At 48.4% G+C, this 19,809-nt stretch overlaps 1 protein-coding gene across 2 annotated transcripts in view; it reads left to right on the top strand.

Moving 5' to 3' along the window:
- The window catches only part of PRKCD (protein kinase C delta), a 176,467-nt gene that overhangs the window by 148,548 nt on the left and 8,110 nt on the right, over positions 1-19,809 (top strand). For both annotated transcript variants that reach the window (XM_063940690.1, XM_063940689.1), the window contains exons 16-17: positions 7,054-7,242; positions 7,333-7,461. In XM_063940690.1, coding sequence (XP_063796760.1) covers positions 7,054-7,242; positions 7,333-7,461 — 318 coding nt within the window. The remainder of the gene's footprint in view (positions 1-7,053; positions 7,243-7,332; positions 7,462-19,809) is intronic.

Here is a 19,809-nt window from a genome sequence, read left to right as displayed (position 1 = left end):
GAACATACAATAAAACAAACATAGGTGGCAACAGCAGTCATGGGGCACAAATATGTTGTGCTTACAACAGTCAGCCTATTGTCACTGCCTATGTTTCCTTCATTTTGTGAGTGTATGTATATATGTGTATAGATAGATAGATAGATATATACACACACATATGTACTTATTTATATATTCTGATGTCCAACTCCCGCTTTAGCTCCACCCACATTTCCACAGCTCTGCCCATATCTCACAGCTCCGCCCACGAAATAGGCAGGGCCCCCCCCCATGGGGGCCCTGCCTATTTCTTCGGTACCGGGCCCCACAATTTCTTATGGCAGCTCTGTACACATGTGATAGGAGACACAATAAGTGACAAAAATGTCCCTGTACTAGATAAAGCATATGCTTATCTTAACCAAGAGCAATATCGGCTCTTTTTAGAGTCCTCTCACCTTCTTTCTGGAGTTTCTCAATAAAGTATAAGAGGCAGAGACATAGGGGTAAATTTACTAAGATGGGAGGTATATTTAAGATGGAATGTTGTCCATAGCAACCAATCAGATTCCAGGTATTATCTTCTAGAAGGTGCTAGTTAAAAGAGAAGTAAAATCTTATTGGTTGCTATGGGCAACATCCCATCTTAAATAGAATTCCCATCTTAGTAAATTTACCCCATAGTGTAATAAGTCCAAAATATAGATTATTTTTAAACAAACATACATACAAGCCAATAAGGAATAAAGGCTGATCTCCGTTTGTCCATTACTGTGTTTCTGGACATAGCTTGTCACCAGCTGATAAGATCAATACAAAGATGGGCGACGCGTTTCATCCGGACAACTGCAAAACGCCATTCTGACTTCCTCAAAGTTTGATGAATACTGATAAATTACTTTCTGCTGCGGGGTACACTGTGCTCCACAGGGAATGACATTGGGGTGTAGAGTAGGATCTTGATCCGAGGCACCAACAGGCTCAAAGCTTTGACTGTTCCCAGAATGCATAGCACCGCCTCCTCTATAACCCCGCCTCCATGCACAGGAGCTCAGTTTTGTAGTTGGTGCCATGCAGTAAGCAGGCATACAACAGGGGGGCTGCTCCAGCAGCCCTGGGAAGAAGCTTTTAAAAGAAAAATTAAGACTTCAAGGGCTGCAGAAGAGGCACTGTCTGTGTTAATGTCAGTCAGACATTTCCTGCTGCAGCTCCATCACCTCCCCCAGCGGCGCAGTTTACTCCTGCGCCCTGGTTGCCAGGTACTTACAGCGGAGGCTCCGGTTTTTCTTGCTGTTAGTCACACACATGACCGCTGTTCTCCTGGATCGCGTGGCCACACTCAGGGAGGAGGTAAGTGGGTCCCCCCGGCGGGACCCGCTGTAAATCTCGATCCTGCACGGCCGGTGGGAGGCGGGCCGCGCGCGCTGGCGTGAACACTGTGGTAGTACAGGGACCCCACTAGACCACCAGGGCGAGGGCACAGGTCTGTTTTCTCTCACAAACCGTTTATATAAGTCCACAGTACCCGGTGGTAAAGTCCTGCAGGGGGATAACACTTTGACCTGTAGCCCCTCCCCCAGCCCCAGGGCGCCATTTAGAGTAAATGTTCCCGCCCTGGAGCTGCATATCTCTCTCTCCCTCACTCCCTGTCGGCATTTGGGCACTATTAGGACAAGCTGAGCTGATCCTGGGACTGTTTGGGCAAATCCTCCCCTGTAAAGCCGCCTGCATGTCAGCGCTGTGCATTTTACAGGACACTTGAGTATTCTACATGTCTGCTTACAGTGTTAGTTAAGAAAGAGTGCATTTAGTCAGGTTTATATAGTACAAGTACCCTGTGATATACATCCAGTCTTTACTGTGCATTGTTATATTTATTGAATGTATAGCTATACATAGTACTACTCTGTATTGCTAGTCCAGTGCAGTTTTATTGCATGTCATAATTTCTCCATTGTACAATGTGACTATGTGTGTGTGCATATAGCTGCTGTGTGACCACCATTTTGTGTATCTCACTCAGATTGCTATCCCTATATTCTATAACCTGAGGGGGTTAAGTGCGTCAGGTTTATCATTTAATATAGGTAGTTCACAGGATATACTCAGTGTGTATTTTTCTGTGATTTTTAGTCACGATATACCTCTTGAATTCCCTGTTTGTGTTGATACACTACACATGGGGTTCTTGTCAGGTATTGTGCTGCTGATATTGTACTGTGTTGCCTTGCATTGAGCTTTCGGATATGTCAGCTACAAAGGGCAATGGTGCTGGGGCTGATCCCACATTGCGTATTGGTGACGCTGCAGACACATTTGAGGAAAACATAGCAGCTGAGGGTTCAGGTTCTGGGGGATCCTTACCCCCAAGTGGGACTGTAGCAACGGGGGTTAAAAATGACCCACCTTGGGCTACATTCTCCACGCTATTGAATACGCTAGTAACTAGACTAACGCCCCCTATGGGACCTCCTGTGCCGGTACAACCGCTTATGGTCCCCGTGGTTAACCTGCCATGGGCAGATCAACTGTCTGCTCAGTTACAGCAATTGAACCAATCACTGACTACTCAGAAGTCTAACCCTCGCCCGACTAAGACCAAGGGGTCCTCTAAGCGGGCCATTACTTCCTCACAATCCACCAACGTCCCAGACTCCTCATCTGATGAGGATGGCGTTTATACTGACCCCACAAATTCTGATCCCGACGCTTCTGATGGGGAATCTGTTTCACAGGTGGATGTTCCTGACTTGTTGGAGGCTATCTGGACCATTCTTCAATTTACTGATGCCCCGGAGCCTGATGCTGCCCTTAAACAAACATACAGGTTTAAATGTCAGAAAGTGGTTAAACAAGTTTTACCTCATTCTGATCATTTAGTTGACATACGTCAGGAGTCCTGGGAAAATCCAGGAAAGAAATTCACGCCTCACAAGAAGATGCTGGCTCGCTACCCCCTCGCGGTGGAGCGAAGTAAAAATTGGGAAACACCCCCGCCAGTGGATTCGCAGGTGGCGCGGCTGGTGGTATCCTCAGCTCTACCGGTAATTACGGTCACGTCTCTGAAAGAACCAACGGATAAGCGTGTGGAGGGTTGTTTAAAGGCAATTTACACCCTAACTGGTGCTGTGCTTATGCCCACCATTGCAGCGACATGGGCTGCAGAGGCTGTTGAAGTGTAGGCTCAGGAGCTGGAGGTGGAGTTGCCTTCCAATGCTTCTGATCATGCTAGACAATGTCGGTCTTCTATTGTCACAACTTCTCATTAAATTAAGGAGGCGGCTTCTGATTCTGGTATTCTGGCGGCCAAGGCTTCTACTACGTCCATTTTGGCTCACCAGATTCTCTGGTAACGGTCCTGGTCTGTGAATCTGGACTCTAAGAAAACCCTGGAGGTACTCCCTTTTAAGGGAAACATTCTTTTCGGAGAAGACCTCAACAAGATAGTGGCTGACTTAGCTTCTGCTAAAACAGCATGTCTACCTAGTACTGCTCCTTCGGTGCCGAAGTCTAAGAGTACTTCATTTCGCTACTTTCGTTCTTCAGGGAAAGCAAAAGGTCAGGCGTACCCAAAACAGGTTTGTACTTCCTAACCCAATAAGCCCAAACGGGCCTGGGCTTCCAAAACTGACAATCCTGCCACATGGAGGGTGGGCCTCCCTCTGGGGGATCCCAGGGTGGGGGGCCGACTTCTAGGGTATACCCAGGAATGGTTGAGGACCACTCTTCATTCGGTGGTACAGTCCCTCCTGGGCACAGGAGTGGTAGTACAGGTGCCTCTGGCTCAGAGAGGCAAGGGGTATTATTCACTGCTGTTCCTAGTCCCGATACCGAATGGGTCCTCTCGACCCATTCTCAACTTCAAGTCCTTGAACAAATTTGTGAGGGTCTCCAAGTTTCGTATGGAAACTCTTTGCTCTATTGTTCTGGCCTTGGAACCTGGGGAGTATATGGTCTCCCTGGACATACAGGATGCTTACCTGCATATTCCCATTGCAGTGTCACATCAGCAGTACCTGACGTTTGCGATTGGAAACCTCCATTACCAATTTCGGGCGTTACTTTTTGGTTTGACCACAGCTCTGCGAGTCTTCACCAAGGTCATGGCGGTAATGACGGCTGTACTCCGCCGTCAAGGGGTCAGGATCCTACCGTACCTGGACGACTTGTAGATCCTTGCAAATTCCCCAGAAATTCTCCTACGCCATCTGGATCTTACTATCCAGTTTCTGCAAGCCCACGGGTTGCTCATCAACTGGAAGAAATCTTCCCTGGTCCCTGCTCAGAGCATGGTGCACCTGGGGGCGTTGTTGGACACTCACAACCAGAGGTTGTTCTTGTCTCAGGAGAAAGTCCTGAAGCTTCGGCAATGCAAGTGCTAGGTCTCATGGTGTCGGCTTTCGACATGTTGGAGTACGCTCCATTCCATTTCCGCCCTCCGCAGAAGCAGATTGTTGCCAAGTGGGACGGCCTGCCTCATCGGATCAGGTCTCAAATGATCACCTTGTCTCCGGAGGTCCGTCTGTCACTGAGCTGGTGGCTTCAGGACCAACGATTGAGCAGGGGTCGTCCCTTCTGGATCTCTAACTGGGTCCTTCTGACGATGGATGCCAGTCTGAGAGGTTGGGGTGCGATGTTGGAGCAAGACTGTCTTCAGGGTCGGTGGACCAAGGAGGAGTCTCTCCTCCCGATAAATATTCTGGAATTGCGGGTGGTGTTTAACTCATTGAACTTGGGCCAGCATTTAATACAGAACAGACCTGTTCAAGTACAGTCGGACAACGCCACCACGGTGGCGTGCATCAATCATCAAGGCAGCACTCGAAGTCGCATGGCATTGAGGGAAGTATCACGGATACTTCAGTGGGCGGAACGCCATCTGCCAGCCATATCGGCAGTGTTCATTCCGGGGGTCCTAAACTGGGAAGCGGACTTTCTCAGTCGTCAGGACGTACAAGCCAGAGAGTGGAGCCTCCATCCAGAAGTGTTTCAACTCCTCATGGACAAGTGGGGCCTTCCAGATGTGGACCTGATGGCATCTCGACACAATCACAAGGTTCCGGTCTTCGGAGCAAGGACAAGGGATCCTCAAGCAGCGTTCGTGGACGCACTGGCAATTCCATGGAACTTTCGGCTGCCATACGTGTTCCCTCCGGTGTCACTCCTGCTCAGAGTAATAAGGAAGTTTAAGCAAGAAGGGGGAATCCTACTTCTGATCGCTCCCGCGTGGCCCAGACGGCATTGGTTCTCAGACCTTGAGGGTCTCTCGATAGAGCGTCCCCTTCTACTTCCGCAGTGCCCAGATCTCCTCGTTCAGGGCCCCTGTGCATATCAGGATTTAGCCCGATTGGCTTTGACGGCATGGCTCTTGAAGCTTCCGTCTTAAAGGCCAAAGAATTTTCTGAGGCGGTCATTCAAACCATGTTGAAGGCCCGGAAACCGACTTCTGCTCGGATTTATCATAGAGTCTGGAATTCTTACTTTGCTTGGTGGGCATCTAACAATCATGACGCTTACAAGTTTAGTACGGCCAAACTTTTGACCTTTCTACAACAGGGCCTGGACTTGGGCCTTCGTCTGGCCTCCATCAAGGTTCATATTTCTGCCTTGTCGGTTTGGTTCCAGAGAAAAATTGCAACTTTACCTAATGTTCATACATTTACTCAGGGTGTGTTGCGGGTTCAACCTCCTTACGTCCCGCCTGTGGCTCTTTGGGACTTGCCGGTGGTTCTGGAGGCGTTGCAAGGGTCTCCGTTTGAGCCTCTTGAATCGGCAGACCTTAAGTGGCTTTCTCTTAAGGTGTTGTTTCTGCTGGCTATTGCCTCTGCCAGACGGGTGTCGGATTTGGGTGCTTTGTCCTGTAAGTCACCATATCTGATTTTTCACCGTGACCGGCGGTTCTTAGAACACGTCCCGGGTACCTACCTAAGGTCGTGTCTTCTTTCCACCTTAATCAGGAGATTGTGGTTCCGGCCTTTGCCTCTCCTGAATTGTCTTCCAAAGAACGGTCTTTGGATGTGGTATGGGCCCACCGTATCTATGTGAAGAGGACAGCTCCTATCAGGAAGTCTAATTCTCTTTGTACTATTTGGTTTTCACAAACGTGGCTGGCCTGCTCACAAGCAGACCTTGGCCAGATGGATTAGAATGGTTAATGCACATGCTTATGTACAGGCTGGTCGTCCAGCTGCTGTTACTATAAAGGCCCATTCTACTCTGTCTGTTGGACCTTCTTGGGTGGCCCGCCGTGGTGCGACCCGAGAGCAATTGTGCAAGTCTACTATGTGGTCCTCAGTGAACACGTTCATAAGGTTCTATGCCTTCGATACTTCCGCCTCCCAGGATGCTTCTTTTGGACGCCGGGTTCTTGTGCCCGCTACAGTGCGTCCCCTCCCATAAGGAACTGCTTTAGGCTTTTCCCAATGTAATTTCCTGTGGAGCCCAGTGTACCCCGCAGTAGAAAACGAGATTTATGGTAAGAACTTACCATTGTTAAATCTCTTTCTGCGAGGTACACTGGGCACCACAGGGCGCCCACCCTGACGCACTTAGATTCTTTGGGTTGGTATGGCATTAGCCGTATACACTTTCTCCTGTCGTGGCTACTAACAGTTGTCTCTTTTGCCTGCTACTGCATTGGACTGGTTAACAAACACTGAGCTCCTGTGCACGGCGGCGGGGTTATAGAGGAGGCAGCGCTATGCATTCTGGGGACAGTCAAAGCTTTGAGCCTGTTGGTGCCTCGGATCAAGATCCTACTCTACACCCCAATGTCATTCCCTGTGGAGCTCAGTGTACCTCGCAGAAAGAGCCTTAACAACGGTAAGTTCTTACCATAAATCTCATTTTTGTAAGGCTTCGGGTATTTAAAAAACAAAACAAAAAAAACAACATAATTCAGTTATTTAGGTTAGTTTTGTGACTGTAGAATGGACACATCTTTATATTCCTCTTTTCAGTATATTAATTTTAGGGAATAGTGTTGCAGTGTTAACTAATTTGACATCTTGTCATATTACTTTTTATTCTGTTTATTTTGTAATGTAAAGTCTCTAACTTTTATACCCACAGATCTTGCTTGGACATAAGTACACCTTTTCTGTGGACTGGTGGTCATTTGGAGTACTGTTGTATGAGATGCTGATTGGACAGTCTCCTTTCCATGGGGATGATGAGGATGAGCTATTCGAATCCATTCGAGTGGATACTCCCCACTATCCGCGTTGGATCACAAAGGAGTCTAAAGACATTCTGGAGAAGGTACGGGGTGCATTTATTATCCACTATGACTGTCTCTGTGTAACAACTGGGGCTAAGTAGTGCTTAGATTTCTTTTTATTTGTATTCAAGCTGTTTGAGAGGGACTCAACAAAGAGACTCGGTGTAATTGGGAACATCAAACTACATCCGTTCTTCAAGACCATCAATTGGACAGCTTTGGAAAAGAGAGAAGTGGAACCCCCTTTTAAACCTAAAGTGGTATGTTTTTGTAGCTGGTCTGCTCCTGTACACGACAGTAATATGTTCTTGTACCTGAGGTGCTTCTATATATATATATATGAGAGTGGTATGTTCTTGTAGTTGGACTGCTCCTTTATACCTGAATGCTATGTTCCTGTAGCTGGGGTGCTCCTATATACGACAGTGATAAGGTCTTGTAGCTGGGGTGCTCCTATACATGACAGTGGGATGGCCTTGTAGCTGGGGTGCTCCCATACACAACATTGGGATGGCCTTGTAGCTGGGGTGCTCCTATACACGACAGTGGGATGGCCTTGTAGCTGGGGTGCTCCTATACATGACAGTTGTATGGCCTTGTAGCTGGGGTGCTCCTATACACGACAGTGATAAGGTCTTGTAGCTGGGGTGCTCCTAGGGTGGCCAATCCGGGGCCATTTTTTCAATCCTGGGAATCTGGATTGAAAAATGTTCAATCCAGGAATTCCCGGGTTAGTTACCTGGGATTGGCTCCCTTGCAATGTCCCCCGCTGCTGTCTCGCCCTACAGCCCCTCTGCCCAGACCATATAATAACATATCCATGTGACTGGGTAGAAGGGTGGGCCCACCTACTACAGAGTTGCGTGCCGGCGCTGAGGTCCGAGCGGCGGGCGGTGTGCGGCAGTCTGCGCAGCGTGACGTAAAGTTAGAGGCCGCCGCTGTGCATAGCCGGGAGTAGGGGGAGCCGGGCAGTGTCTGAGCCTCCTGAGCCCGGGCAATTTTTGTCTAAAATACCTAGATCCCGGGATTGGCCACCATAGGTGCTCGTATATACACCAGTTGTAAGGTCTTGTGGCTGGGGTGCTCCTATACCCGACAATGGTAAGACCTTGTACCATGGGGAGCCTCAATACATGACATGGAAATAACTAGTGCAGACTCATGCCCAGATTTATCAAGCCTTGGAGAGTGATAAATTGCACGGTGATGAAGTACCAACCAATCAGTCTGACTGTCATTTTACAAACACAGCCTGTAACATGACAGGAGCTGGTTGGTTGGCACTTCATCACCGTGCTATTTATCACTCTCCAAGGCTTGATAAATCTGGGCACTAGTTAAATATCTGCTTACGAATGGAAAAGTAACTTTTCTCTTATATCCTAGAGGATACTGGGGTCCACATTGGTACCATCGGGTATAGACAGGTCCACTAGAAGCCATGGGCACTTTAAGAACTTGATAGTGTGGGATGGCTCTTATGCCCCTCCTACCAGACTCCGTTTAGAAAATGTGCCCGGTGGAGCCGGTCACGCTTAGAGAAGCTCCTGAAGAGTTTTCTACATTTATTTTGCTGTTTGTTGTTTTCAGACAGCGCTGTTTGGCAACAGCCTGTCTGCTTCGTGGGACTTAGGGGGGGAATGACCTAACCTCCTCCAGGGTTAATGGTCCCGTTCCCCGCTGACAGGACACTGAGCTCCTGCGGGTCATATTCGCAAGCCCCACCACAGCGAGCGTACAGACCCGCAGCACGCCGCCACCCCTAACAGAGCCAAAAGACAGAAGAGTGGTGAGTAAACGGCCGGTGTCCCGGTTAGCGGGTCACCGGCTTCAATGGCGGCATAAGGGTATGGAGCACAGCGCTGACATGCAGGCTGTGCTCCAGGGCTCAGGATGACATGCGGTGCGTGTGTCCCGCTGTGAGGGGCACGCTGAGCCACTAATGAAATACCCACACTGTCAAACTAGCTTTCTCTTACGTCCTAGAGGATGCTGGGGACTCCGTAAGGACCATGGGGTATAGACGGGCTCCGCAGGAGACATGGGCACTCTAAGACTTTAGATGGGTGTGAACTGGCTCCTCCCTCTATGCCCCTCCTCCAGACCTCAGTTAGATCCTGTGCCCAGAGGAGACTAGATGCACTGCAGGGGAGCTCTACTGAGTTTCTCTGAAAAGACTTTTGTTAGGTTTTTTATTTTCAGGGAGCACTGCTGGCAACAGGCTCCCTGCATCGTGGGACTGAGGGGAGAGAAGCAGACCTACTTTACTGATAGGCTCTGCTTCTTAGGCTACTGGACACCATTAGCTCCAGAGGGTCGGAACACAGGTGTCGTCTTCGCTCTTCGTCCCGGAGCCGCGCCGCCGTCCTCCTCACAGAGCCGGAAGATAGAAGCCGGGTAAGTATATGAAGTAAGAAGACGACAAAGGTGGCAGAAGACTTCAGTTCTTCAGAGAGGTACCACGCAGCGGTCGCGCTGCGCGCCATTGCTCCCACACACACAGACACAGCAAGGGTGCAGGGGGGGGCGCCCTGGGCAGCAATAATTACGTCACGTAACACTGGCACCATTGTTAGATACTGCGGAGGCAGTATATTATAAAACCCCCGCCAGTATAAAAAAATGAGCGGGACCGAAGCCCGCCGTCGAGGGGGCGGGGCTTGATCCTCCAGCACTAACCAGCACCATTTTCTCCACAGCATGCTGCAGAGAAGCTGCTCCTGGACTCTCCCCTGCTGAACCAAGTAACAGGGGACAAAAAACGAGGGGGGGGGGGGGGGCACATTTATTTGGCGCAAATCATATATATAAAAAAGCGCTGTATAGGCTGGGACTGTGTTTTCAGTGTCTAGTGGCGCTGGGTGTGTGCTGGCATGCTCTCTCTCTGTCTCTCCAAAGGGCCTTATTGGGGGTCTGTCCCCATATTCATATATCACAGTGTGTGTGGGGGTGTCAGTACGTGTGTGTTGACATGTCTGAAGCGGAAGGTTCGTCTAGGGAGGATACAGAGCAGATGGTGGTGGTGTCTCCGTCGGCACAGCCGACACCTGATTGGTTGGACATGTGGAATGTGTTAAATGCTAATGTGACTTTATTACATAAGAGATTGGACAAAGCAGAGTCCAAGGATAAAGCAGGGAGTCAATCCATGGTTTTGACTGTGTCACAAGACCCTTCAGGGTTCTATAAACGGCCCTTTTCCCAGGTAGCAGACACTGATACCGACACGGATTCAGACTCCAGTGTCGACTATGATGATGCGAGGTTGCAACCAAGAGTGGCCAAGAGTATTCAATATATGATTATTGCAATAATAGATGTATTACATATCACAGAGGACCCTTCTGTCCCTGACACGAGGGTCTGCATGTTTAAGTGAAAGAAACCTGAGGTAACGTTTCCCCCATCTCATGAACTGAACGCTTTATTTGAAAAGGCTTGGGAAACTCCAGACAAGAGACTGCAGGTTCCCAAAAGAATTATTATGGCGTATCCTTTCCCCTCAAAGGACAGGTTATGGTGGGAATCCTCGCCCACGGTGGACATGGCCTTGACGCGCTTATCCAAAAAGGTGGCGCTGCCGTCCCCGGACACGGCGGCCCTAAAGGATCCTGCTGATCGCAGGCAGGAAACTACCTTAAAATCAATTTATGCCCATATGGGAGCCCTACTCAGGCCTGCAGTAGCGTCGGCATGGGTTAGTAGCGCAATTGCAACGTGGGTAGATAACTTGTCATCTGACATTGACACCTTAGGTAAGGATAGTATTTTGTTGACCTTGGGTCACATTAAGGACGCAGCGTTATATATGAGAGAGGCTGCGAGAGATATTGGGCTGTTGGGTTCAAGAGCCAATGCCATGGCAGTTTCTGCTAGAAGGTCCCTGTGGACCCGTCAATGGACAGGTGATGCTGATTCAAAGAGACATATGGAGGCTTTGCCTTACAAGGGTGAAGTTTTATTTGGGGAGGGCCTCGCGGACCTGGTTTCCACAGCTACCACGGGGAAAAGTCTTCTTTTTTGCCTTATGTTCCCCCACACCAAAAGAAAACACTTCAATACCAGATGCACTCCTTTCGGTTGCATAAGTTCAGAAAGGGTCGGGGCTCTTCCTTCCTCGCCAAAGGTAGAGGGAAAAGAACACCAGCTACAGCTAGTTCCCAGGAACAAAAATCCTCCCCGGCCTCTACAAAATCCACCGCATGACGCTGGGGCTCCGCTGCGGGAGTCCGCACCGGTGGGGGCACGTCTTCGTCTCTTCAGCCAGGTCTGGGTTCAGTCGGATTTGGATCCTTGGGTGGTCGAAATTGTATCCCAAGGCTACAAACTGGAGTTCAAAGATGTGCCTCCACACCGATTTTTCAAATCGGCCTTGCCAGCTTCTCCCCCAGAGAGGGAATTAGTTTCAGCTGCCATTCAAAAACTGTGTCAACAGCAGGTGATTATCAAGGTTCCCCTAGGGCAACAGGGAAAAGGGTTTTATTCAACCCTGTTTGTGGTCCCGAAGCCGGATGGCTTGGTCAGACCAATTCTGAATCTAAAATCCCTAAACCTATATTTGAAAAGGTTCAAATTCAGGATGGAATCTCTCCGGGCAGTGATCTCCAGCCTCGAAGGGGGGGATTTTATGGTGTCACTAGACATAAAGGATGCTTACCTTCATGTCCCCATATATCCTCCTCATCAGGCGTACCTGAGATTAGCTGTACAGGATTGTCATTACCAGTTTCAGACGTTGCCGTTTGGGCTTTCCACGGCCCCGAGAATTTTCACCAAGGTAATGGCGGAAATTATGGTGCTCCTGCGCAAGCAAGGACTCACAATTATCCCATACTTGGACTATCTCCTGAAAAGCGTATCTCTCTCCCTGAGAGTACTACAACAACACGGCTGGATTCTAAATCTACCAAAGTCGCAGTTGGTTCCGACGACTCGGCTGTCATTTTTGGGCATGGTTCTGGACACGGAAAAAAAGAGGGTTTTTCTCCTGACGGAAAAAGCCCAGGAACTCCAGAACATGGTCAGGAACCTGCTAAAACCAAAAAGAGTGTCAGTTCATCAATGCACTCGAGTATTGGGGAAGATGGTGGCGGCCTACGAGGCCATTCCGTTCGGCAGTTTCCATGCGAGAACTTTTCAGTGGGACCTTCTGGACAAGTGGTCGGGGTCCCATCTACAAATTCATCAGAGAATAAGCCTGTCCCCCAGGACCAGGGTGTCTCTCCTGTGGTGGCTTCAGAGTGTAACATAGTATCTGAGGTTGAAAAAAGACAATTGTCCATCGAGTTCAACCTATTTGTGGTCTCCTATGCATGATGATTTGACTAAAATTTCTGACTGATGCTGCTGTCAGCCGTTACATTTTATCCCTATTTATAGTAACTATAATGCATGACTATGCACCATACCCCTGGATATCCTTATCCATTAGCAATTTATCTAACCCATTCTTAAAGGTGTTGACAGATTCCGCCATTACAACTCCCTCGGGCAGGGAATTCCAAACATGTATTGTCCTTACCGTGAAAAAGCCTTTACGCCGTATTGTGTGGAATCTCCTCTCCTCTAACCTGAGCGAGTGTCCACGAGTCCTCTGTGTTGATCTAACCAAAAACAGGTCCCGCGCAAGCTCTGTGTATTGTCCCCTTATATATTTGTAGATGTTGATCATATCCCCTCTTAGTCTCCGCTTTTCCAATGTAAACATGCCTAGTCTTTCAAGCCTTTCCTTGTAGTCCATCGTCTCCATGCCCTTAATTAGTTTGGTCGCCCTCCTCTGTACCTTTTCAAGCTCCAGGATATCCTTTTTGTAGTACGGTGCCCAGAATTGTACACAGTATTCAAGGTGTGGCCTCACTAGTGATTTATATAACGGGAGTATAATACTCTCGTCCCTAGCATCAATACCCCATTTTATGCATGCTAATATCTTATTAGCCTTCTTTGCTGCAGTCCTACTTTGGGTACTACTGCTTAGCTTGCTATCTATGAGGACACCTAAGTCCTTTTCCAATACAGAATCCCCTAATTTTACCCCATTTAGTAGGTAGGTGTAATTTATGTTCTTGTTACCACAGTGCATTACCTTACACTTGTCTGTGTTGAAGCGCATTCTCCATTTGGCTGCCCATGCTTCTAATTTAACTAAGTCGTTCTGAAGAGACTCGGCATCCTCCTCTGTATTTATAGCCTTACACAATTTGGTATCATCTGCAAAAATTGACACCATGCTCTCTAGACCTTCTGTTAGGTCGTTAATGAAAATATTGAACAATAGCGGTCCTAATACTGAGCCTTGCGGCACACCACTTAGCACTTCAGTCCAAGTTGAAAAAGATCCATTAACCACAACGCGCTGCTTCCTATTATCTAACCAGTTTTTGACCCAAGTGCATATTGTGCTTCCTAGCCCTGATTCTTGTAGCTTGTAGATAAGTCTCATGTGTGGTACAGTATCGAACGCTTTGGCAAAGTCTAAAAAGATTACATCCACGTCTTTACCCTGATCTAGGTTTGCGCTTACTGTTTCATAAAAGCCAAGTAAGTTGGTTTGACAGGATCTGTCCTTCATAAACCCATGTTGATTCCTTTTAATGACCTTATTGGTTTCACCTTCTAGAGGGTCGCAGGTTCAGCATTCAAGACTGGGCTCTTGTGACCACGGACGCGAGCCTCCGAGGATGGGGAGCAGTCACACAAGGAAGAAATTTTCAAGGAATATGGTCAAGCCAGGAGGCTTATCTACACATCATTGTGCTGGAATTAAGGGCCATATACAACGGCCTACAACAAGCGGAAATTCTTCTTCCCAACCTACCCATTCTGATTCAGTCAGACAGCGTCACAGCCGTGGCGCATGTAAACCGCCAGGGCGGGAAAGAGGTCTTTGCAGAAATAACAAATCGTTGGGGACTTCCTCAAATAGATATGATGGCGTCACGCATCAACAAAAAGCTTCGGACGTATTGTTCCAGGTCAAGGGACCCTCAGGCAGTGGCGGTGGACGCACTAGTGACACCGTGGGTGTTTCAGTCGGTCTATGTGTTCCACTTCCACTCATCACAAAAATATTGAGAATCATAAGATGAACAGGAGTGCAGACAATACTCATTGTTCCAGATTGGCCTCGAAGGGCCTGGTATTCAGATCTTCAGGAAATGATCGCAGAAGATCCGTGGCCTCTTCCTCCCAGGGAGGACCTGTTGCAACAGGGGCCCTGTGTGTTCCAAGACTTACCGCGGTTACGTTTGACGGCATGGCGGTTGGACACCAAATCCTAGCTAGGAAAGGTATTCCGGGGGAAGTCATCCCTACTCTAATCAAAGCTAGGAAGGAGGTAACGGCGAAGCATTATCACCGTATCTGGAGGAAATATGTTTCTTGGTGTGAGGCCAAGAATGCTCCGACGGAAGATTTTCAGCTGGGTCGTTTTCTCCACTTTCTACAGACAGGAGTGGATATGGGCCTTAAGTTAGGCTCCATTAAGGTGCAGATTTCGGCCTTATCTATATTCTTTCAGAAGGAATTGGCTTCTCTCCCAGAAGTCCAGACTTTTGTAAAGGGAGTGCTGCACATCCAACCTCCTTTTGTGCCCCCAGTGGCACCGTGGGACCTTAACGTGGTGTTACGGTTCCTTAAATCACACTGGTTTGAACCTTTTCAAACGGTGGAGTTAAAATTTCTCACTTGGAAAGTGGTCATGTTGTTGGCTTTGGCATCTGCGAGGCGGGTGTCTGAATTGGCGGCTTTGTCTCACAAGAGCCCCTATCTGATTTTCCATGTGGATCGAGCAGAGTTGAGAACTCGTCCTCAATTTCTACCTAAGGTGGTTTCCTCTTTCCATATAAACCAACCTCCTATTGTGGTGCCTGTGGCTACGGGTGACTTGGAGGATTCCAAGTCCCTTGATGTAGTCAGGGCCTTAAAAATTTATGTAGCCAGGACGGCTCGAGTTAGGAAAACAGAGGCACTGTTTGTCCTGTATGCGGCCAACAAGGTTGACGCTCCTGCTTCTAAGCAGACTATTGCTCGCTGGATCTGTAACACGATTCAGCAGGCTCATTCTACGGCTGGATTGCCGTTACCAAATTCGGTAAAGGCCCATTTCACTAGGAAGGTGGGCTCTTCTTTGGCGGCTGCCCGAGGCGTCTCGGCATTACAGCTGTGCCGAGCAGCTACTTGGTTGGGTTCAAACACTTTTGCAAAATTCTACAAGTTTGATACCCTGGCTGATGAGGACCTCATGTTTGCTCAATCGGTGCTGCAGAGTCATCGTAAGAGAAAATAAGATTTTAAACCTACCGGTAAATCTTTTTCTCCTAGTCCGTAGAGGATGCTGGGCGCCCGTCGCAGTGCGTACAATTTCTGCAAGGCTTGTATATAGTTGTTGCTTACATAAGGGTTATGTTACAGTTGTGATCAGTCTCTGACTGATACTGTTAACTGGTTTGGTATATTCCATGTTATACGGTGTGTATGGTGTGGGCTGGTATGTATCTCACCCTTAGATTAACAAAAATCCTTTCCTCGTACTGTCCGTCTCCTCTGGGCACAGTTCTTTAACTGAGGTCTGGAGGAGGGGCATAGAGGGAGGAGCCAGTTCACACCCATCTAAAGTCTTAGAGTGCCCATGTCTCCTGCGGAGCCCATCTATACCCCATGGTCCTTACAGAGTCCCCAGCATCCTCTACGGACTAGGAGAAAAAGATTTACTGGTAGGTTTAAAATCTTATTTACAAGGGTTCTAACCCACTGACATACATCAGCCAGTATAAAAAAACGGGAAGACTGCGCGCCATTACGGGGGCGGGTCTTCACTATGAGCGGATTCAGCAGCTCACCAGCGCCATTTTCCCTCTGCAGCTCTACACAAACAGACTGGAAGGGAAGCGCAGCCCCTCCACAAGGACTCCAGCTTGCCTCAGCGGTACCAAGGGGTCATAGCAAAAGGGGGGAGCAGTATTAGAATACTGAGCCTTTATTACAAATGCTTAGTTTGCGACCCAGCTACAATATAATTAGCTATAAGGGCGATGTGTGGCTGGCTCCATCATACTCTGTGTCTCCATAGGGGGCTCGGTGTGGGTTAACTGTGCTTTTAACCTATTGATCACTGTATGTGCGTGTGTTCTTTTACATTTACTATGTCAAAGGAGTGTGTATCATGCACAGCAGTGTTTCTCCCAATCTGGGGGCTCACTGCCGTGTTCTCAGGATCATACACATTCTCAGGCTAGTGGATCTGAACCATTATGGTTAGATTCATTAAAAGGGATGATTTCGAATATTTCAAATAAATTATCCCAAAATGAGAAGGAGACGCAATACTTAAGGCAATCTGTTAATGACGTGATGAATAGAGATTCAGTGGTCATTCCAGCATTTCAGACCCCTGCCATTTGTCCACTGAAGCGTACCCTGGCACAAATCATGCAGGCTGATACCGATGATGATGATGATGTATCAGACCCAGAGGAGGGTGAGGTGGACTCGGGAGGGGGATATGCTGCTTTGTCACAGGGAATACAGGCCCTGATGGAAGCTATTAGAGACGTCCTGCACATCCCTGATAAGGTGTCAGAGGACGAGGAGGAATCTTATTTTAATGTGAAAAAGAAATTCTCAGCTACTTTCCCTGCAGCTAAGGAATTAAATTCCCTATTTGAAGCAACTTGGGTAAATCCTGACAAGAAGTTTCAGGTCCCAAAACGGTTACTCACATCCTTCCCATTTCCTCAGGATGATAGGAAAAAATGGGAAAACCCACCGATAGTTGACGCATTGGTTTCTAGGCTGTCTCGTAAGATAGTTTTATCTGTTCCTGGGGCAGCTTCCTTGAAGGATGCTGCAGACCGCAAGATTGAGACCACTCTCAAATCTCTGTACACAGCTACGGGGGTGGCCCAGAGACCCAGTATAGCTTGTGCATGGATCTCTAGGGCCATTGCAAAATGGTCAGGTAATCTAATTGATGGATTAGATTCCTTATCCAGGGGGGAGATAATTTTACTCCTACAACATATACAGGATTCTGCTAACTTTATGGTGGAGGCCATAAAGGTAATTTGTTTACTCAATGCACGTACCACTGCCAGGGCAGTGTCCGCACGCAGGGGCTTGTGGCTACACCAGTGGACTGCGGATGCAGATTCCAGGAAAGGCGTGGAAAGCCTACCTTTCACAGGTGAAGCCTTTTTTGTAGATGAACTGGATACGTGGATATCCAAGGCTACGGCGGGTAAGTCTACATAACTTTCTTCCACAGCTCCCTGGCTAGAAAAGCCTACACTGCTCCAACTCTGCAGTCCTTTCGGACAGCGAAGTTTAAAAACAAAACCAAAGGTTCTTCTACGGCCTTTAAAGGCAATAGAGGTAAACCCAGAATACCAGCAACTGCAGGTTCACAGGAACAGAACCCCGGTTCTGCCTTCTCTAAGCCTTCAGCATGACTGTGGACCGCACTGCCTGGAAGTCAGGCAGGTGGGAGCCTGTTTGAGACTTTTCAGTCACATATGGGCAATGTTATGCCAGGATCCCTGGGTCAAAGATCTTATAGCCCAGGGCTACAGATTGGAGTTTCAGGAACTCCCACCTCACAGATTCTTCAAATCAGGCTTACCAGCTTCTCAAGAAGCAAGTATGACTTTACAGGAAGCAATTCTGAAACTGGTACAGACTCAGATCATTGTTCCAGTCCCACTTCAGCTACAGGGTCAGGGTTATTATTCCAACCTGTTTGTAGTTCCAAAACCGGACAGTTCGGTAAGGCCCATTTTAAATCTCAAGTCGTTGAACCCGTACTTACGGGTGTTCAAGTTCAAGATGGAGTCTCTGAGAGCGGTGATCTCGGGTCTAGAGGAAGGGGAATTCTTGGTGTCTCTGGATGTCAAGGATGTGTACCTTCATATTTCGGTTTGGCCACCTCATCAAGCTTATCTAAGGTTTGCCTTACAGGTCTGTCCCTACCAGTTCCAGGCCCTGCCATTAGGCCTCTCTATGGCACCGAGGGTGTTCACCAAGGTAATGGCAGAGATTATGTTTCTCTTCCACAAACAGGGAGTGAACATAATACCATACTTGGACGATCTGCTGATAAAAGCACCATCCAGGGAGAGGTTGTTAGACAACATTGCCCTCTCAACCCGACTGCTCCAGGATCACGGGTGGATTCTGTACCTAACAAAATCTCATCTGGAACCAACATGGAGGCTTCCGTTTCTGGGGATGATACTGGATACGGAGGCACAGAAGGTGTTCCTTCTGTTAGAAAAGGCATTGGTGATCCAGTCGATGGTGCGGGATGTTCTAAGACAATCCCGGATATCAGTGCATCTATGTATTCGCCTTCTGGGGAAGATGGTGGCAGCTTACGAGGCGCTGCAGTACGGAAGGTTTTATGCAAGGCCCTTCCAGCTGGTTCTGTTGGACAAATGGTCCGGATCACATCTTCACATGCACCAGAGGATCCATCTGTCGCCAAAAGCCAGGATTTCTCTTCTGCGGTGGCTTCAGACTTCTCACCTGACCGAAGGCCGGAGGTTCGGAATTCAAAATTGGATTCTGCTAACCACAGACGCAAGCCTCAGAGGTTGAGGAGCAGTCACCCAGGGGGAACAGTTCCAAGGGAGATGGTCAAGTCAGGAAGCCATTCTTCCAATCAACATTCTGGAACTCAGGGCCATATACAACGCCCTTCTACAGGCATTGCATCTTCTTCAAGATCAAGCCATTCAGGTTCAGTCGGACAATGTGACGGCAGTAACGTACATAAACCGACAGGGCGGAACGTAGAGCAGAGCAGCAATGTTAGAGGTAACAAGGATTCTCCTCTGGGCAGAAAGGCACACTGTGGCGTTGTCCGTGATCTTCATTCCGGGAGTAGACTTCTTCAGCAGACACGACCTGCACCCAGAAGAGTGGGACCTTCACCTGGAGGTGATCGGGTTCTTGGCACTTCGGTGGGGAATTCCACAAATCGACATGATGGCCTCTCGTCTCAACAAGAAGCTCAAGCGGTATTGTTCCAGGTCGAGGGACCCACAAGCTGTGGCGGTGGACGCTCTGGTGACTCCATGGGTCTACCAGATGGTGTACGTGTTTCCACTACTCCCATTGATCCCAAATATTCTCAAAAGAATAAAAAAGGGAAAAGGTTCAAGCAATTCTCATTGCTCCAGACTGGCCAAGAAGGGCCTGGTATGCGGATCTACTGGAGATGCTCCTAGTGGACCCGTGGCCTCTACCTCTTCGCGAGGACCTTCTCCAACAGGGGCCGTTCGTCTATCAAGACTTACCACTAGTGATGAGCGAGGTTCGGTTTTACTCGGTTTTACTCGGTTCTCAAAACGGCATCTTATTGGCTATCCAAAACACGTGACATCCGTGAGCCAATAAGATGCCGTTTTGAGAACCGAGTAAAACCGAGTAAAACCGAATCCGCTCATCACTACTTACCACGGCTATGTTTGACGGCATGGAGATTGAGTGTCAAATTCTAGCCCGAACAGGGATCCCGGATAGGGTTATTCCAACCCTGATACAAGCCAGAAAGGGGGTAACGTCTAAATATTACCACCGTATTTGGAAAAAATACGTCTCTTGGTGTGAGA

The sequence above is a fragment of the Pseudophryne corroboree genome, chromosome 9 (genome assembly GCF_028390025.1).
Source record: "Pseudophryne corroboree isolate aPseCor3 chromosome 9, aPseCor3.hap2, whole genome shotgun sequence".
Classification (NCBI taxonomy): Eukaryota; Metazoa; Chordata; class Amphibia; order Anura; family Myobatrachidae; genus Pseudophryne; species Pseudophryne corroboree.
This window is presented reverse-complemented; position numbering and strand designations above follow the sequence as displayed.